Source organism: Pyrgilauda ruficollis, unplaced genomic scaffold, assembly GCF_017590135.1.
Source record: "Pyrgilauda ruficollis isolate IOZ18807 unplaced genomic scaffold, ASM1759013v1 scaffold55, whole genome shotgun sequence".
In the NCBI taxonomy this organism is placed as follows: Eukaryota; Metazoa; Chordata; class Aves; order Passeriformes; family Passeridae; genus Pyrgilauda; species Pyrgilauda ruficollis.
The window spans coordinates 2365091-2386574 of record NW_024527155.1 but is presented as its reverse complement, the minus strand read 5'-3'; the positions used below and the strand labels follow the sequence as shown (position 1 = coordinate 2386574).

Here is a 21484-nt window from a genome sequence, read left to right as displayed (position 1 = left end):
TGGATTACCTCAAACTCTGTCTGTGCTTTCAAAGGATCCAGAAGCCAAGATTCAGCTACATCCACACAAGGAGCAAGCACCCAAGCTAAAACTTTGAACTCTAGAATTCTGCTAACTCCTTTTGCTGATTCACCTGCCCTTGGTTGTGGTTAAAACTGGATGCAAATACAAAGAAATGGTTCTGTGCACAGAGCAAATGAACTCTTACACTTTGTTAGTCTGGACTTACCTTAAGCAATGCTAAACCATTCCATTCATTCTGAACCTTACACTCACCGTTTAACTTTGTATGGAGAAAAACTCACAGGAAGAGGTTCCAAGTTATTAATTTTGACTGGTTTAGCACCTCCTTCACATCTAGAAGACTCCAGGAAGCACAGAAAGAATTTTGTCCTTATAGGAAACTTGGTAGGTCTAGTTCTGTGTGCACAGGTGCAAGTAATCCAACACACATTGGAAAAGAAGGCAATGAGAAGATGGGAGACTCAACTCAAACGTGAGAGTATTATACATGAAAGTTGTATTTCTGCATGGTATAAACTTTAGTTTAGGCTAATTTGGTCCACTTCTTGAGGAAAAAAAAAAAAAAAAAGGAAAATTAAAAAGAGGCAGTGTTGCATTAGAAAGTGTTTTAAGTTTGTTCCTTTGTGTGGTTTTCAGCACTACTCAGCATCCCCTGGTAGCTGTGAATTACTCAAGTGTGATCACAGATTTAAGGGTGATATGCCTTATATGGAGAGATGTTATTTGAGAGACTTTTTTCCAGTCTTTTCCCTTTGCTATTAGAGTAACAATTAGTCACATACTGTGCACACATTTACAAAAAGGCACTTTAAAGCAGATTTAGAACACATTCATAATTAAATGTATCTTTGAAGCAATCTATTGTAAATATCTAATTGGAAATACATATTAGCATTACAGGTTATTAAACACTGAGGTTTGCTGCTTGTTACTGGATTTTAAAATTGGTTCAGTATTCCTAGAGTTTAAGAGAAACCTGAGATAAGAAAGTTGATGGCAAACTGCACTTATATATGTCACCACATATAAGTCCTGCCAATGCTATAGTAAAAGATAAAATCTTATTTTTTACCTTGTTATACTGTTGTTAGTTTTTAAATAATGACATTCTGAGGGAAACTGAAAATGAAAATTTGCCATGTAAAATAACAGAACAGTAACTTTAGACAAACTAATTTGTATCATTTTTCAGACAAAGCAAAATTATATTAAACAATATTAAAATGATATTTTATGTACACAAACACACTATCTAAACACAAAATGCTGAGAATACAGCAAGCTGAAAGAATCAGAATTTTTCTACTCTGCACATTATGTGTAAGAAAAATATATTACCAAAGAAATGCCAAATACAGGTGTATGATCAATAAGTGCCAGCTTCAATAGTGCAACATTTTATTAATGACAGAAATATCTGGTTTAACACTGCTCATGTTACAAAAAACCTGCAGTGACAGTGATAATGGCAGCAAAGGGGAATTTGGCACTGAAGATATAGCAAAAGCACATTTCAGTGGTCTTTTAAGTGCATCAACAAAAGGCTTATTAGTGAAAAAAGCAAAAAGTAAAAAAAAAAAACCCCAAACCTTTCAGTTATTTAAACTGGCCAATGAAACAGCAGAAAGAAAACCTATGTAAAATATTGTAATACAGTTTACACAAGGTTATCTTTTTTTTTTTTCCAAGTCAATTGATGCAAACACAAATATGCTGAGACACATTTAGAAATAGCACACGTGCATTTGGGTTTTATTCAGTTCAACTACACAGCATTTAAAGGTTCAGTACTAAAAGGAGCACTTTTAAAACTAGCCTTATCTGTGGCTTGCTTACCTGTAGCCTAATTTTCAACTTTTTTTTTTTGTTTGTTTACAAATTAGACCTACAATGGTAGTGTTTCTAAAAATACATTGGGGTGGAATGTGTAAGTTTGCTATTTTAAAACTCAACAATCTAAAATGTGGTACAGTACAATGATTTTTATCTTGTATCTGGCTTTACACAAAGTTTCCACCTTCTGGTTTCCATATGTGTATTTCAGGATGTACATCAAACTTGAAGGCAATAAAAACTGTGTCTGTGATGGAAAAAATGTGTGGGGCAAATTAAAATAGCCATTTTGCAACAGTAGTTTGTGTCTTTTAAAAAAAAATCTTTAATTCTCCTAGAGCTTTACATACAAAGAATAAATGAGATACGATCTTATTTCCTTTAAATTTAATATGGGAAATGGGTGCAAGATAAAAATCTGTGATGTGGTTGACTTGTTTTTAAAGTGAACCTGAGTAAGGGCAGGAAATACAACATTACTTATGACTAAAAGAATAAAAGTCCTTCATAATTTAAGTAGCTGAACAGGTTTTTAATGTTCTACCACAAAACAGCAAGGCAACAGATGAGAATGGCCTTGTATTCAATGAAATATCATGAACATCCACTGCAAACCTGAATATTTTCTGCAAAAATAAAACATCAGATTATGCACAATAATAAAAAGCATCAGAAATAGATGCACCTGGATTTTCTTTCCTCTTTTTAAACCACAAGTATCAGAATTCAGCATTTATGTCACAGTCCTTGAACAGTTGCTCTGAGATGACTACATGAAGCACACTACTGCACTAAGTAGACACCCCACAACAGGCTTGCACTGCAGCAGTAACATAGTTTTCATGTAGGCACAGACTTTTTTTCTCATTCATGTTCAAAAACAACATGAAATAAGCAACTCAAGACAACATTAGGATTCATCCCGCTGTTCCTTGTTAGCGAAAAGTTCTTGCCACTTTGGTAATCAAAGTCACTGAATGTTTTTTAAAAACTGCAGGTACCTCAAGGAAAAGAAGAGTTCCATATTCAGCAAGGCAGCATTATATCAGGATATTTTATACCAACTAAGGCATAAAGAACTTTGCATCAGGGTATACAATACTCAATCTCTGAATCAAGTTCTGTGTGGCGAAAGTGCATAGGAGTGGGATTCCACCAGAGCAAAAAGAATCCTCTCACAGTATTAAGGCCTTTCGATTTTGTGTGTGAGCTGTGTCAGGCTGAAGTCAGCACAGTGGGAAAAAAACATAGGCTGTCATCACACTGGACACCGCTGGAGCTCCCTCAGCAAGTCTTCTCTTCTCCTAGCTGCCGTTCATCATCTTCATCAGCTTCCTCAATAACCTGAATGTCATCTGCTTGAGGTAAAGATGAGATTTCAGTCAGCAGTTTGGCTCCTTCTGTTTTGTTTTTCTCTTCCTCTTCGATGACTTTCTTCCATATTTTGTGATTTTCACTGAGGTGGTGTATTAGCTGGCAAAATATTCGTCTACCTTTTTTTCTTTGAGCTTCTGTAAAATTACAAGCAGATTGGATTGTTTGACATTCTGAGTAATTGTATTTTACACATACAAAACCAATGGCACATTGCAAGCGAGATGTAAATTTCAGCGAGGCACATGGGTGATTATTCTGAATATTTAAATAGTGGCATGGCAAAGGATATCAACAAAGTTCTGGTTTAAATTGCAAGTCTCCTAGTAGCAGAAAATTTTTGTTACAAGAGGAAAATTTATGAAGCAGCATAATAGCAAAATCTACAAGATTTGTAGTGCACAATTTCAGCTGTCACTGCTACGTGTGAAGCTACTGAAAGACAACTAAGCACCAACTGAAACACAGAAACTTACTTAAAATAAGATCATCTTCCATTTCTTCATCATCACTCTCTAACTGTGCACCATCATCATCTTCAGTGCTTTCTGCATCCTCCTCCTCTTCATCAATCCACTGCCCTGGAAGCAACCCAGCTGCATTGTAGGAATTACAAAGGGGGCCAACAATGTGAGTGATGAAAGATTCCTGCAATTTCGCCAGCTGGGGAGAAGAACGATCCATGAAGGGGCTTATAGGTAATCCAAGACTTGCTTCCTCATCACCCTGAAAAAGAAATGAAAAAACTTATCAAAATTTCTCACAAAATTGGCTTTAAATTCTTATTTTAAAAGTTATTTTTAATGAACTGACTGAGTAACCTCCAGCTTCCTCACGGGAAGCGCATGGAAAGGCCCTGATCTCTCCAGTGAGCAGGGACAGGACCCAGTGGAATGGCATAAAACTGTGCCAATGAAGGTTTAGGCTGGATATCAGGAAAAGGTTCTTCACCCAGAGGGTGTTTGGGCATTGAACAGCTCCCCAGGGCAGCAGTCACAGCACCAGCCTGACAGAGCTTAAGAAGCTTTTGGACAATGCTCTCAGACACGGGTGTAATTTTTGGGGTATCCTGTGAAGGGGCTAGGAGTTAGGCTTTGATGAGCCCTGTGGCCCCTTCCAATTCAGGATATTCTGTGATTCCATGGAGCACCACATGGATTGTATGTTTTTACTGGGGAGAATAATTGCACGGACTAAGTGCATGACAGTGTGATTAGGCCAATTTAAAATAAAGGCACATTAAGGCTCAGACTTGCACAGTCCACAATGCTCCCTCCAGCTTTGCTTGTGTCTGGATGGAGAACTAGTTCTACTGGAGCTGCTATTCCTCTGCCTGTACAGGATGGCTTCAGAGCAGGCAGAGACTCAGCTTCAACTGCTGAGCCGATGAACAGAGAAAGCGGCAGAGAAATCAGCCATAGCAAGGCATGCTGGTAATGGCACAGGAGAATGAAATGAGCTATAACATCCAGAGTGAAGTGGTTTGCTCTGCTGTTTTGTATTGTTTTTTTTCCCCACCATTTTATAAACTGGAGAAGAAAAACGTTGAACACTTGCTCATCGAAAAATCTGAGCTATAATTACTTGTCTCAGCACTTCCATGGACCTGAGAGCTTTAGAGCTGAACATACATTTTCAGTCTTGTGGATTTTGTACATATTCTTTCACCTAGAAACACATCTGTGAACTCAACTTCTGAAAGTGGAAGAAGTCAACCTAAGGAAAGAAGCTCTCCCCCTCAAAAATCCTCTAATATCTGAAAAATGGAGAATACTGACTTGATTTCTAACACAATTATTAGAAACTAAAAGATCATGCTAGTAAGCTACCTGTGAAAATAAATTTCAGTATTCAGGATGAGAAGATAGAAATACCTTACCTGAAGATTTAAAATAAGGAATAAAGCTGAATTTAGTTAAACCACTGGTAAAACAAAGTATTACCTACCCATCATTAAAAAGAGAAAATTGCTCTTTCCATACCCACCTGCTCATAAAATTCATTGACAATGCCTTCAGTCCATTTCAGATGCAGGTCTCTGATTTTGGCTGGGCCGTTGATATCAGCCAGTTTGATGCATATTTGACAGGCCAGCAGGCGATCGTTCTCATTGCTCCACTCTATGCCATTGCTGTTCATGTCATTCACCTGGGGTAGGCACAGACATCCAGTTCAAACTATTCACCCATGGGCTTATTAGGCAACCTACAGACCATCTACAGCTGGTTTGTGTAAAGCAAACACTCTATTTGCATTTTAATAGCTTAAATTTAAATAATATAAAACTTTAAATGCAAATAATTAAAACTAACAATTACTGAGAAGCAGTGATAAAATCTGTATACCAAGATCAGATCAGTGCAGACATTAAAGTGGAACAAACCTTGGCATTAAATTCTGCAAGGAAATCAAAATGCTTCTTGAGGTCTGTGGCAAGGATTGCTTCAATCACTAAGAAACGAAAGCGCTTGAATTCCACGTGATCAAGGTTCGATAAAAAGTTGTATTCTGGTCGTGATAAGAAAAGATTCCAGGCAGATGCAGCATGGTGATTTTCTAGGACTGATCTGTCATTGTAAAGAACAGCCTACAGGGGAAAAAAAAACAACCAAAGAATCGTAAATTACACAGGGAAGTTTTAAACAAGTTATCATTAAATATTCTGAATTTTCAGGGCTAGTCAGAAACAACACTAGGTAAAAATTAAAAAAAAAAATGTTTTGTCTTCTAGTTTTGGGATTAAAGTGACACAAAAATGACAGCTAAGGGAACCCTCCCCCCCAAATGTAACAATTAGCAATGTTCTTTTTTTCTTTAAACATCCTCAATGATATCTTAGTGACAACTACATTCAGACTGTAGGCACACACACAAAAACTACTTAAGACTTTGCACAGTGTATGCATGGAGCAGTGTGTGTTTTATGTCACACAGTGATGTAAAATAGAAAACAAGAAAAAAAACCCTAAGTATTTGTTTTTAATTCCTTGGTTTTCATTCCTTGTTTTAATTCCTTTGTTTTTTAATTGTGTTGGAAAAATAAAAACAACAAAAACCCCAACAAAAACAAAGAAATAAACAAAAAAAAAAACCAAAAACAAAAAAAAAAAAAAAAAAAAAAAAAAAAAAAAAAAAAAAAAAAACCAAAAAAAAAAAAAAAAAAAAAAAAAAAAAAAAAAAAAAAAAAAAAAAAAAAAAAAAAAAACAAAAAAAAAAACCAAAAAAAACCCCAACAAATTAAAAATCCCTCTAGAAAAAGGACTCCAAAACACATAAGAACTGTCATAATGGAAAATGGTGCAAATTACCACTAGTTTTCAAAGGGCTATGTTTAATGCTAATGCAGAAATTTTAACTGTAAATGAGCTAACTAAAATATAAAAACAGTGGCAAATTTTACTCACGGCTTCCATGTTTATAAAAACACACTATAAAATGATTAATTCAAGATAGATTAAAAAGAACCTGAAAAAAACTTCATTTTGCCGATGCTTTTTGCAATTTTTTTGAAGAATGCTTGTGGTTTTGAGACTTGGTGATGGGTGCCTCTGTAGCTTGGTTTTGCTCCTTCTTGTATGCTGTTTTCAGCAGAAATACATAAGTGCCTACATGCTAAACTCCCTTTGTAACAAGGAGTTGTTGAAAACTGATTGTAAAGTTCATTTTCAAAGTCTTTATCTTCTAGCAAGCTGTACCAGTTGTTGTTGTTATTATTATTTAAGTTTCTTGTCTGTAACTCACTAAGAGATCCAAGTAGCCATCATAGTTGATTAGACAGACCTAGGGCCACCTCTCTATGAAATAATCCTTTATCCTGCACTGGTTTATGTAGTTATTTTCAGTTTTGCAAATTGAAAGTTGTTTCTGCATGCATACACAACCAGTACACACAAAACACATCAGAATTTAACAGGAAAGAAAAATAAAAATATTACACCAGCATAGTACACATTTATTTCCCCATTTCTTAAATCGGGCCTTAAATTCTTCAATCCCACACAACTTACTTTAGAGATATACAACACAAAAAAAACTTCTTTATACTGATTTCAGACAGAAAGAAGTGATTTTCTGTGTGAAGAGGTCCCTACCTGAGGTGCATTTGTGGCCACTAGAAAAGCATTGGTACGTCCAGGGTGATCATAGTCGTGCATGGCAGCTGCTACATACAAAGCCATCAGTTCCAAAGCAGGAATGTTTGATGCCAGGCAGCCGTAACTGTCATCAGTAATAGGACAGCTTTTTGAAGAAGTGTAGCTGACTTGAACTGGGGCAATACCACTGGCTTCATCTAAAATTAAAAAAAAAAAAAAATCAAAGTACTAAACAAGAATATTTTTAGCACAGCATTTCATTCATATTTATAATACCTTATAAATCTGCATAAACAGCCAGATACTGTTGTAAACACTGTTGCTGTCATGAAGCTGAATAACTGTCAAAGACTTATATTTTAAAAAAGAAAAATTGATGATAATTATTATAGATAAACTAACAATTTTGAAGAAAAGTTGAAGTGCCATTGAGTTGCAAATTTGTAGCATTAACAGAGCATTTTACTGTTTGTCTCCAGCCTGAATTTGTCCAAGAAAAGATTAATCAGCATCTTCCTTAGTATTTCCATAATTTGCCCATTTCCCTACAGGAAAACCTGGAGCGGGGCAGTGGAAACTACTGCAAAAGGAATTAACTCCATTAATTTAGAAATATTTGCATGATAAGAAGATTCACAGTTTTATTATCATCTTTCCCATGGACAAAGTCACTACTTTAAAAGAAAAAGGAAAAGAAATAGCACTTATTTTATCAATGCATAATATCAAAGGAACTCCCTTGCCTTAATAGAATAAGCAAGGATTAAAAGCCTGAAAATATTTATACTGGAAGAGTTTCCAAGGAATAAGATTGTAACTTCTTATTTTAATTTTTTTTTTTTTTTTTTTTTTTTCTTTGTGGAGGAGAATAAAATTATTGTTATCACTTTTCTCCAGTTAAGTCTCCAGTCCCAACCCATTTAACACTTGGAGAAAGAAAAGCCAATAGGGTGCCATTGATAGATAGGGACAAACATGGAAAAAAGAGAAAATCCCACCCTTTAAAAGCCACATGACTTGTGTCTTGTCTTTTTCTACTACACATATAAAACAGAGTTCTTGGAGAGTGCCTGATTTTAATTTTTCTGAAATAAAAACCGTTTAGCATCAAAGTCTATGTTTACAATCTTTTTTTTAACCTTTATTTATAGGATACAGTTAGGTAAAAATTACAAATTCTAAATTTAAAGGTTTGTTCTATGAAGTCACAGACAACAAAAAAGCAAGCCTCACTGGAAGTAACTTCACACAACATTTGAATTTGGAGGTATTATTTCCTTTTCAGGGATGCTCTTATGCAGTTATTCTTGGGGTGGTCACTTCAGAGTTTGAAAGTCTGCATGTGATACCTAACTGAAAATTCTAAAATATTAATTTTTATACTAAAGCCATTAAGCAGAATTTCAATTAAGTTAAATACTTTGGAATTTTTTCTTTGGTCTATTTAACTTTCCAATAAAGTTAAGAAATATTAGCCTAATGTATTTCAAATGCTAAAAATACCCTGACTGCGGCAGAATACAGAGGTTTCATTCAGCATAGAAAATTTATTAAGTGAACCAGTTTTCTTGGCTAACAAACTAACCATTACTCATCTACTAATTTTTCTAAAAGTCAATTGCATGATATTTCTGAACGGTGTGTGCTTTGTGATTTTTTTTCTACTGCCTTATATTAAAGCACAAAAAAAAAAAAACCCAGAAGTGAGTCATAAGAATAATTCAATATTTTCTTCCAGAGTAATTTGGTTTACCTACTGTAGTTTCATTTTAACATTCTTCAGCAAAACAAAAATAACCTGTGTGAATACACACCTATTTCACTCTCCATGATGTGCTCATTACGGATTTGCTGAAATCCAGGAATGGGCCGTGTGGTCAGGTACCACACTGCATGGAGAACATCCGTGGCATGGATACGATTGTGATCTGAAAATCAGCAAGACACAATTAAAAAATTGTTACCTGAAATGGCATCAAAAGGAATAACAAAAACAACAAAAAAGAAATGTACAAAATGTATTATAAGTGAGATTTTGATTGAATCTAAAAGGAAAAATTGAATTTAAAATGTTAGTGGTAGATATATGTATCACGGAACATTTTTAAGAAGGCAGTTAGATAAACAAACAGTGTCTGTGTACATTTCATCCTACCTGGGGCCTCAGGAAGGGATTAAATGGCCTTATAAATCAATAATAGTGAGAAGCAAGCATGGCCTGCAATCTGATACCTACATCACCCAGGCTGGGCAAACATCTGTGGAGTGGGGAAGTGTGGTTTTTGTTTTGTTTTCCAATAAATTTGGCTGCCCTGCACAGCAAGGTGGATAACTACCATCACAATTCTCTATTTTCTTCTCATTTTGTTAAGGACCTCACCCAAATTTCTGTTAAATCAGCAACTATTCTCCCATTGACTCCAGTGTGTTTGATTCAACCACTAATTCAAATTCTTTTCCATTATCTTCAAACTCCAAATTAACAAATTCACTTTTAGAGCCCACCCACTTTAATTCTCTAGACCCATTCTAAGCTCTGTCAAGTACATTCACTAAAACCACACTAAGCTGGCCAGAAATGCAAATTCCCACAGCAAAGGAGAGCCACTGATAACAAAATTCCGTGTGTAACCAGGGAGCACTTACAGGGAATATCCCGGTAGCCGTTTTCCAGTGCACAGAAGTAATTCATAAATTCTTGAGTGGGGATTTTGAAAATTTCAAACAAGCCAGTGTCTTGAAACAAGGTATAAGTAACCTAAACAAAGATTAAAATTAATTTAAATCTGAAAGACATACCGATGCATGTTCTGCTTTTTCAGCTTTAAAAATGTTCTTGTTTTTAAAATTTTACTTGCCAACAGACATGGAAATCACTGAAATTCCACTAAAGATCATTGGAATGCTAATGTCATAGAGATATAGTTAATAAATTTTTAGCACAAAAAAGTGGATTGTTATGATCCTCTCAATAAAGAATAATAAAAGCTTTTATTTAATTACTGATAATTCTGTGCACAACTAATTAGTAATAATATACCCCAACATTTTTCAGAAGACTAAATAAGCCGTGTTTTACTCCATTAGTGACCTAAAAAGAAGAAATTTATATTGAGACTTATTATTCGAAACTTCAAATTATTTAATTATAACTAATAATAAAACAAAACAAAGAGAAACAAACAATACCAGTTCCCCAAGGTGTTTTTGAGACTTTGGCAAAGAGATGCCATTTCCCGTATTTATTATGATTTCTCATTAATGTTTTTAATAAAACTAGCTGGTAAATGAAGAAGTATTTTAAAAAGGTACTCAGAACTCCCATATATGTATATAAACCATATATTATGGTTTACTTGCAGAACTTAATGTACTTCAAAGCCTAATCCCCCCCACCCAAGGCTGCAAATATTGAAAAAAAATTTTAAAACAAGTCACTGCTAGTCGTTTTTATAACTTTTTCCTGGACACAGGAGAGGAACAAGAAGTTCTGAAGTGTGGGAGGTGCTCAGAGGAACAGGAGCTGCAAAATTAGGGGACATCACTCCAGGGTGGAAAACTAAGACACTGGAAATAAAACTGTTCAGCGGTCAGATCAGAATCTCCACCATTGCTAAATCCACTCTAAAGAAGGAGACAAAAGCCTCCAGATGACCTTGATGAATGGGAGAAGCTGGGGAAGAGCAAACAGAATCCTACTCTTGCACCTGCCTGCAGGATTGGCTTCAGCAAACACGAAACTGCACGGAAATAAATCAGAAAGAGATAAAAGGGATACTACATGCAGAAAGCAGCATGGAAAAAAACCCCACTGTTTGTAGGATCAAGAGGCAAAAGGCTGCCTAAAAGATCACTTCTCTTCCCTCACAGGTGGGGCAGAAATATTTTACTGAAATTAAGAAAAAAGCTATGGTTGTCAAACAGAGTAGTAATTCTGAAAGCAGGAGATAATTCTGCACAGGAAATGGCAGATTATGGCAAAACCTAGTCAGTGTGAGTCTAACCTATTTATACTGAGAATAAAATTCAGAAAAACTGGAGCATGTTCTGTAGATAAACCATTTTTTATGGTTTACAATGACATGGAGTACATCAGAAGTCATAGTTCTGCTTTTGAAGATATTCACATAAATGCAATTTCAAGTATTCACATGAATGTTGACTGCAAAACTTCTTCATGGCTTAAATAAAGGACAGTTTTACCTACTCTCCCTCACATAATAAAGGACAACAAACCTGGCTGAGGATCCTTCCAGACTGATCTCCCATTTCTTTTACAAGGTCAAAAACTTGGAAATTCCAATTGTTCATCTTCTCCATTAGTGAATCATGGTCTAATAACATTGTTTCTAATGTAGAACTCTGTTCCACCTGTATGAGATTAAGATACTTTATCATCTCTAAAATAACAATGAAAATTAATTTATCAGTTGTGTTGGCAAAAAAAGCCTTGAAAATGATAAATCATTAGTGAATTTATTGAATGGTGCTGCAACTATGGCTATGAGAAAATCATAAATCAATATCACAAATAGCACACTTAAAGGCTTGAGTTTTCCTGTTTTGGGCAGCAGATACTGGGGCTGTCTGAGATGGTGCTAAATTTTCCTTCTTATTTATTTTTAGACAAGATGAGTTAATAAAATAAAGCAAAAATATGCATAGGCTAAAACCAAAGATTTACTGAGCTTTAAGTATAGGTTAATTGGACAATTTTAAAAACACCTGATGTATAAACCCAAAATGTTAATAGCACTGTATTGAACATTCATTTCTAAGTCTCACTGTAACTGCTGCATCTTTCATGAAGTTCCAAAAGAAAATATTAGCCAGTGTTTGAGCATACCCTCTCAACATTAAATCTACACAAATCAATATTGATCAACAAAATCAATACAACCACAAGCTTTCCTGTCATTTGCTAGTGACATTTATGCAAGATAAACAATTGTTAAACAAAAATTTGAATTCTAACCATGCACCATAACCCTTTAGAAATTACTATTTTAGCAACATAAAGGCCTCTTCACAGCAAGTTAGAAATGATAAAGAAATAGGGGATTGAGAAAAGTTATTGCAGGGGTTTTTTTGGCAATTACATGCTTACAAGCAGTGTATTTTGTGTTTGATCGATCAATTCCTTCTTTTCATCTTTCCTCTTCTCTGTAGGGTGGAAAGATTCTTTGGAGACATTAGCACTTGCAATTTCAACTTAAAGAAAACACACAGAGAAATACTATATCAGTAACTGATTTGCAATTTATTACTGTCTAATAATTTTTAGCTGATCATACAGACTTGTCACAGAAATACAAGTAATAGCTTGTTTCTAAACCATTTTATTTAAGAAGTATGCAAAAAATGCCATAAAGGACAAAACTTATTAGAGAAAACCTATTTGAATATTAAGAAAAGCTAAAAGCATGGCTTTTATTTGAAAAAAATGGTTCAGTGATTACTTTAACTTTGTTGGTCGAGCACTTGTTTGATACATGGAGTACAGAACTAAAAAGGTATTAGTGGAAGCCTGTTTTAAAATCCTTACTATGAAGCAGGCAATATTTTGTCTTATTTTGATTATTCTAAAACATAAAGCGAAGTAAAATACATACACAGGTTAAAATGCAAGAAGAATTATGTAGAAATAGTAAAATTTTAATTTAACTGGCTTGAAATAAAAAAGCAGTAAGTTGATATCAATTGTTTGTCTATTTTGATATCCCACCTGATTTTCTGTCTCTGTATTCTGCAAAGTCTGGCTCTGGTACTGGAACAGGCTTGAGTATCTGACGTCCACAGCTTACAGAACACATGAAAAATATTTACAACATTCAGTAACTTTCTTCTTTTGCTACTGCTGTCTTCTACTGAAAAATACCTGCAGATTACTTTTTTTAAAAAGGCTTGTAAAGGTTCCTTCAACAACTGACCTGAGTATTTTCTCCAAAATTTGGCACATATAGATTTAGTCTTAGATAACAACAAATCATCACCTCCCGCAGACTTAGACCCCTAAATTATTAAAGTAGAGCTCATAACTAAGAAAGTATTCAGAAACACAGAATCTAATTCCCAAGTAAGAAACCCTCCTTTTCTAAAATTCAACAGAATATTGTTCCTCTACAATTACAGCTGCTGAGAAGGATGGGCCATGTCAAAGCAGTCATACATACATACATTATTCTCCCCTGGATAACAGTTGCAGATTATTATGAGATTTATGCCCTTTTTCCATCCTAGTAGGGGCACAGGTCTTGATTTTCCTTTTTTTTTTTTTTTTTTTTTTTTTTTTTTGTGGGTTTTTTTTTTTTTTTTGGTTGGGGTTTATTTTGTTGTTTGTTTGGTTTTGTTTTTATTTTAATTGCATTCTTTTCAACCCACATGAAGCGACTGAAATTATAACAGAGTTTACAGTACCTGCTACACATATAACCTACAGGTGTTTTAACTGGCTGCTGAAAATCTGGAGAGCTAAGTGTGTGTCCTGGAGGCTTGTGTATATTAATGCTTGGTTTTGTGAGGAAATCAGCCGTGTCAGGGAACTCCACAGGTGACCAGCTGCTGAAAGCCCCGCTGGAGACAGATCCATGGCTTGGTGAACCCACGGGACTCAGGCCAGGAGAAGCACCTTCCAAAACAAACATGACATGGGGTTCAGATGACAATAAAGTCGTTGCTGTTTACAAAGAGAGGAGTTAAACGACGAGGGACATGCTGAAGTTATTTTAGTGCTATGTTTACATGAAAAACCCTGTGACGTGCCATCCTGTTACTGTACAAATGGCATGATCCTACCTGCTCGTCTGGGGGCCATGTGATGAGCCAAGGTCACAGAGGACGATCTTTGCTTTGGTATTGTCAGCAAGTTTGCACCAAAAGACCCATTTGAGTGAGATCCTTGGCTGAAAAGAAAACAGTAAGGATTGTGTTTTTTCTTTGTTTCTTAGTTTCTCTTCCTCTTTCATTAAACAAAACGCTTTTAAAATAGCTACACTGCCCTGTGACAGGTCCACCACCATTTAAGAAAAATACTACAAAGCTGTCGAATTCAAAACCAGCTAGAAAATATATGCCAATTACATGAAATAAAAACTGCTGTGTACTGATTGAACCCAACAAAAAACTTAACACAGTCCTAAAATGATGCAGTAAATATACTCAGATTATGTGTGATATGTTTTACTTTCTAACATGCTACCTTCCTTGAACATTTGAAGCAGGTTATTTCCTAACAGATGTGAAGACTGATCACTTTGGAAATACAATTAAAACCTTACACAGCCACATAAATTTTGCCACATAAATATTCAATTAGGTGTTTTATTTATTATAAACTTAAAACTGAAGCTGTTTTTGACATCAAAGTGTGTTTTGCTTCAGCGGCCAAGTCCTTAAACTCGATTGCTCAATCCTGCCATCTGCTGTTCCAGGGACGAAATTTCACTACATCATTTAAAATTTTATTTCCTTTAGGGAACAAAAGCGTAATATACAATTAAAAATAACTGTATGTGTTTACTTGAAAGTGAAAATAGTTAGTGTAAAACTATTTTTCTTCAGGAGGGGAAAATAGTATTTACCAAAACAGATTTAATCTTTCTTAAGCCTATGGCAAAAAAAGTCCAATACAGAAATAATACTTGATCTCTCATCACTAGTTTAAATACATGAATATGAAAAATGAGTTCAAGAATAAACGTGTATTTATTTCTGTGTATCTCCAGCTACTGGAAAGGGTGCAGTGGAGGCCATAAAGATGATGGGGGATCTGGAGCATCTCCCATATAAGGAGAGGCTGCAGGAGCTGGGCTTGGTTAGTTGAGAGAAGGCTGAGAGGGGATCACATCAATGTACATAAATATCTCAAAGGAGGGCTCAGAGGATGGCACCAGACTCTTTTCAGTGGTGCCCAGCAAGAGGAGGAGGAGCAATGGCCATAAAATTAAACATGAGAAGCTTCACCTCAACATGAGAAAGAACTTTAAGTTTTGAGCTTGTGTTTGAATGAGAAACCAAATAAAAAATCTGCATACAAATAAAACAGAAGTTCCCAAGAGCTGCTTTTGAATAGTAAGGAAAGTGAGGAAACCCTCTGTAAATGTACACTGAGACTGCAACAGGAGGGCTGAGCCTCAAATTGAAATCCCATGGTTGCTACAGTTTCTCTGGTCCCTGGTCATTTCCAGTGGATACAACTGGGGAGGTTCATCTGGACACCAGCAAGCAGGTCAGAATGAAAATATAATCTTAATGACTGTTACTGCTTCAATTGTAATTCATACACAAACCACAATTAAGTTTTACAATGTAAAAACTTAAAGATCATCTTTTATTCAAGGGGGAAAAACCACCAAAAGGGCCTAATTATTCAAGTGGTTCACTTTAATATTAAGTATAATACTGATAAGTAAATTCTTGGACATGTATATATAAATTCCCATCTACTACTAATAATTACCAGTTATCAGCATAACTACATTTTCTTTTTTAAAAATGTATGTTACACTCTCCTTATGACCTATAGAGAACCACTTAAAGAAAAAAAAAAACCCAAAAAAACCCAACCCAAACAAACAAACAAAACCAACAAAACAAGAAAAGCAAAAACACCCACATATTTACAGATTTCAGAAGCAAAGGCATACTCATTTACATATTTAAATAAAATTAAATCTGTGAATTTTCACTAATGTAAAACATTATACACAAAAAGGGGAAAAAAAAACCCCATCCATTTTAATCCTAATTCAGAATGTTGTCTTAATTCTGGAAATAAAAGCTCTATTTGCACCATATTTACTAAGTAGAGAACAGATAACTACCTTAATGTATCTTACACATTGCTAGATGACTGGAGGACTAATAAACATGGAACACAATAGTGGCTACCAACCATAAGAAAATTGTTTCACCTTTTTAATTATGCACAGGTATATGGAAGTTGGCAAGTGATACATATATTAAATAAAATGAAGGAGGCAGTCAGTACAAGTTTAGAGACTAAACTAGTCTGTTTTGCAATCAGGTATGCTGGACTTTTTTTCATTTCCTACTCAAGCTTACATCAAGGCCTACTTATTATGACAGAGCACACTATTTAACCTCAGAACAACCTGATTTCTACTTAAGATCACGGTGAGTTACATAGCATAGTACATAATTAACTTTTCCAGTTTATGCTGGCAGAATTTGGAGACTTAATTCACAAGACTTTACATCCAATACTTCTGCTGCCAAGTTCCAGCATTGTTATTGCCCTTAAAATGCTGTTCAGTGCTTACCTTGGTGTGTTATATTCCTGATGGGATCTCTTGCTAATGCTACTCCTTTCCCATCTGGATGATGTTGATTCCATAGATGACAAGCCAGAAACTCCTGAGGATCGTCTCAGCTGTGGGGTTGGCAGGCTGCTCCTGCTACTTAATCCCTGCTGAGTAATTTGACCGTGGTTAAAATCCATGGAAGTAAAAGCAGATGTTAACTTTTTATTTATGGTTTGTAAAGGCTATTTATTGCTAATTTTTATAGTGAAACACTTGATGTGGTACCTTACCACAGGTATGGTCTCTTACTCCAGGTGGGAATCTCCCAAGGGCAACAAGGCCAGGAGATAAGAGATGTGCACACTCAGGGGTTTGCCTAGACAACTTTCAGCCTTGGCTGTGAAATCTGTTAAAATCATGACTGCTAATAACAGCAGAAATCCACCCATATGGCAAGCATCCTACTGTCATACACTGGGTGACCTGGGGACAGTTCTAGGGACAGTCCTGATGGAAGTGGAAAGTGTTTTTGTTGCAGAGCAGCCTTGCAATGGTTTTTTCTATTTTTTTTCCCTGAATTTTGGGCAGTTCACACTTCCAAGAAACCCATGGGGAAGGGTTAGCATTAGGCAAACAGTTATGACTAGCCCAAGGTCTGAAGCCCTGTTTCATTCACGTTCTTTTCCCTGTTTTTAATTGCTTTCCTATAGAGGAGAACAGGCAGCTCACCACTGAATCATGGAATGGTCTGTGTTGGAAGGGACCTTAAAGATCCTGGAGTTCCAACCCACCCTGCCGTGGACAGGGACACCTTTCCCTAGACCAGATTGCACAAAACCCCATCCAGCCTGGCCTAACACCCCGTCTAACCCTGCTCTCTTTCACTTTGAAGCCATTCCCCCCTGTCCTGTCACTACATGCTTGTGTAAATAATCCCTCTCCACCTTTCCTACAGGCTCCCTTCAGGTACTGGAAGACCACAATTAGGTCACCCCAAAGCCTTCTCTTCTCCAGGCTGAACAATCACAGTTCTCTCAAATATTCTTTGGAGGAGAGGTGCTTCAACCCTCTAATCAACTTGATGACCCCCTAATCAACTTGAAAATTATAACTGAACACACTTTGGAAGCCACTCAGGGAAGAGAAATAAAGATGTACATAATCCACAGCAAAAAGATATGGAGGAGACCTTTTATATTCCAAGTCAGGGAAAGAGAGAGTGGGAACATTTCAAAATCATCCATTTTGAAGAAATACATTCATAATATTTTCTTTGCTGTGATTTAACCTGGAATTTTTGCTCACTTACCTGGTTTTTAAAAGCAAAAGAAATCTTTCTCTTGCAGTAGCATACACAGGGGGAAATATTTGGGCTTACTCTTAAACATACCAAAGCCAAAGAATTATTGAATGATTGTGGCAAATACTAGGCAAATTTCTATACAGAAAATCTCCAAAACTTGAGGAAAAAGTTACTTTTTAGGAAGGAGAAAAAGACAGCAGCTGTGAAAACCCATAATATTTCAATCTTACATACTCTTTATAACTGGTCTCCAGCAATGAATATTTTTAATTTCACACTATGGTGACCAGCTATAAAAATTTTTTTAAAATAAAAAGGTATGCCAATCCTTAGCAACTTTTAAAGAAATCCACAAAGAAAAACATGCTGAATGGCTGTGATCCCTGCCCAACTGATTTCTGCAGGTATCCATTGTGACATTACAAGGAATTTCATACTGCAGTGGTTCTGCTGGATCTTCCACAGAGTAACCTGCAGATACTGAGTTTTTCCCCCCAGAAATATGACTCCCAACAGACATTTCACAGGCTGAATCAGGCTCCAAAAAACTAAGCCAACCAGATGATCAGTTTGGGTCAAGTTGCCCTCTTCCTGGAAATGTAAACAACTACAAGGCATGTCCCAGAGTAGCCTCCACAATAAACAGCCTCAAGCTGTCAATACTGGGCTGGAATTACTAGCTCTGGTGCAGCTGAGTTTCTATATTGTAATTTTTTTCCCATCACATTCCTTACAATTTCTACAGTAACAACACTCTTGCTTTCACCTATTAACCCTGAGTAATGGAGAAGTCACAATTGGTCTCATAAAGTGATTTGCTGAAGAAAAAGAAGGGACAATTTTCCTTTTACATAGCTAATTTGCTTCTGTATGATGGCTGGTTGGCTGTCCACAAGAGTAAATTTCTCAGGGAAAAAGGTCAATGAAAAAACCACACTGACAGTAATGGTTAGATAAAGAACGCAGAAGAATCAAGAACAGCCCTGTTTGTCCCGTATCATGAGACTATAACACCTTCAGTTTATATTTGCTGTTATACTGAGGAATGTTGTGGACAGGGTGCAGACCAGTGCTTGTACTATCTACCCATCAACCACCTGAATTTGCATTTTTGTACCTATCTCCATTTCATTCAATGTGTTTTCACAGCTGCTCCCTTTTGACCTTAAACATTGTCCACAGGTACTCACTAGAGAACCTGCAATGCATACAGGAGCATTTCTTCAAGATGAATTTTCCTTTATCTATTTCACACACACACGAACGCAAATAAAAGACGTTAGACCTTGAGCAGCTTCCGGTCTTTTTCAGCAGGATCCTCTATTTCAGGACAGGGGAAGAAACCAGGAAAGGGTGTGAATGGGCTGGCCTTTGGCCTGCACGCTCCTGAGAAAGCACCAATGAGGCTGTTAATGCTTCGAAGGGAGGAGATCACATGTGGTGGGAGGCACGGGTCACTCAGGAGCTCCGTGAGCATGTTCCGAGCCTCGTTCAGCGCCGAGAGATCAACTCCGCTCCCACTGCCAGCACTCTGGAATAGATGGGAATGCTGCAAACTATTAACATGTCAAAACTCTTCATGGTGTTCTTTGTTTCAAGTATCTTATGCATTGTGAATTTAACAAAAATACATTTTAAAAAATCAATGCAACATAATTTCTTTTAACGAATATATATATATATATATAGATACATTCAGACAGCAGTGTCTGCAGGTTTTTGTCACACAATAAAAAGTAAATCACAATTCAACATTAGCTTTCAGCTTCCTTTTCTCTATTTGAAATGCGTTGGCAATTTTAAATCTCTATTTTCATTTCTTTGTCTCAGGATGAAACTTATTATTCTTTCTCTTCCAACAATATCAACAAATTTTGGCAGTCAAACTGTTAGAGCCCCTTACAGAGGTACAATTTCCACAACCTCATAATTCTTATTAGCCCTGATTCTACTGAAAGAAGTTATGAAAAAATTTGTCCAAACAAAAGTGATTCATTTTAATTTTGCACAATTCTCTGAACAGGGACAAGAAGAGTTTGCTACAATATAAGAGACAGAGGGAAAAAAGAGGCAAATACAGCATCAACAGAAGAACTGAAATTTGACAGTTGGAACAATTTTGAAATCTGTACTCAATCCCATTTCACAAAAAAAAAAAAAAAAAAAGACAATTAAATTCATAATATACTGACCTGGTAATAGGGCTTGTACCATTGTTTCAGATCCCAATCCCAAAGTATCATCTGTAAAGATTAAAAAAAAGGAGAAAAGAAAAGATTAATAAAAAGGTAATGTGTTAACGGTAATCAATGGTTAAAAGTAATTAATACAAGGTGATGTGTTAATGTTGAAAAACAGCAGCGGCATAAATTTTGATTATGTGATGCAATAGGAAATGTTTCTCCCTTTGTTTTTTCATATGTAATTTGGGCCATATTCTCAGTTAATGCTACCCATCAAAAGCCCTAAGGAAGAGTTTAAAGAAACTATGCAACAGAGACATCATGATGACAGAATAATATGGCCTTATTTAAATATTTTTGGATTGCTTATAAATCATTCAACACACACATCAAATTCTATGGTGACACTGCTTTCCTGCTCCCATTCACTTCAGCGTACAAAAGCAAATCTAGCCTAAAACCTTAAAAATATTTTTTTCTTTCAGAATCATTGAAACAGAATCAATTCTTGTAAATGCAGTGAAGAAAGCATTACATTAAATCACACACTTTTAAAGGGGGCAAAAATCTCTCCAAATAAAGGTTAAAAACTGGTATTTTAAAAAATATTTTCTTGCAGGAGGTTTTGTTGGGCTTTGCTTGAACATGGCTACAAAGCCCCATGTTCTGAATAACCTCACTAAACCCACCAAACCCACAAAAGAACGTCAGCAACACAATCTGAAGATGCTATCAGCTTCAAGTACGTCAACAGCACTCACTTAATTTGTCTTTTATACTGACAAAAAATGAAAACAACATACAAGAAATGAAATTCAGATGTCTGTTCTGTTTCAAAAGCTTTCAGTCTTCATAACTTCTCGACAGATTCTAATTATTCTCTGATAAATTAATCCATTTGCAAAATGTGTATTCACAAATTAAACATAGCTTTTCACTCTTTTACATCGCTACAGAGCACAAACAACATGCCAATACCCCACTTGGTAATTAGTATTTTGCAATCCTGGAAGATCTTTTGCTTATTTTTATAGGTAAGAACTAGGCATGTTTTTGTTCCTCTGGAACTAACAGCACTTCCATGGAGAAAACACAATGTTCCAGTCTGGTGCTTGTCCAGAGGAAGGCGCAGAAAGTGTCAAAAAAGAAACACAGGTGGGGACGCATCAGCAGTGCCCAGGCAAGGGAGGCACTTAAAGGCTCTTTTCCTCTTCAGCTGTCTTCACAGAGATGCCACTAAACTGTGTTTTAAGTTAATAGTTATGACATCTGCTTGCTCGGAAAACTTAAGACATCTACCATGAAGCATGTGTTGAACTGGGAGTAAGTTGTGCTCTATCAGAAAATCATACTGGGTAATACTGGGTAAAGCAAGTAGACCAAAATCAAGAGTTAAAAATTTAAGTATTA

General features: G+C 35.9%; 1 protein-coding gene across 4 annotated transcripts in view; it reads right to left on the bottom strand.

Moving 5' to 3' along the window:
- Positions 1 to 1408: 1408 nt before the first annotated feature.
- PDE3B (phosphodiesterase 3B) overlaps positions 1409 to 21484 on the bottom strand; it is an 83265-nt gene continuing 63189 nt past the window's right edge. Inside the window, exons 2-16 of one of the 4 annotated variants that reach the window (XM_041481333.1) lie at positions 20084 to 20134; positions 19177 to 19440; positions 16607 to 16752; positions 14121 to 14227; positions 13743 to 14001; positions 13051 to 13124; positions 12433 to 12536; positions 11562 to 11696; positions 9972 to 10083; positions 9140 to 9253; positions 7323 to 7522; positions 5615 to 5818; positions 5218 to 5379; positions 3708 to 3957; positions 1409 to 3368 (exon numbers count right to left, since the gene is read on the bottom strand). In XM_041481333.1, the coding sequence (XP_041337267.1) occupies positions 3142 to 3368; positions 3708 to 3957; positions 5218 to 5379; positions 5615 to 5818; positions 7323 to 7522; positions 9140 to 9253; positions 9972 to 10083; positions 11562 to 11696; positions 12433 to 12536; positions 13051 to 13124; positions 13743 to 14001; positions 14121 to 14227; positions 16607 to 16752; positions 19177 to 19440; positions 20084 to 20134 (2409 nt within the window). In that variant the 3' untranslated portion in view covers positions 1409 to 3141. The remainder of the gene's footprint in view (positions 3369 to 3707; positions 3958 to 5217; positions 5380 to 5614; positions 5819 to 7322; positions 7523 to 9139; positions 9254 to 9971; positions 10084 to 11561; positions 11697 to 12432; positions 12537 to 13050; positions 13125 to 13742; positions 14002 to 14120; positions 14228 to 16606; positions 16753 to 19176; positions 19441 to 20083; positions 20135 to 21484) is intronic. The other 3 variants (XM_041481335.1, XM_041481334.1, XM_041481336.1) reach the window with 3 other exon arrangements.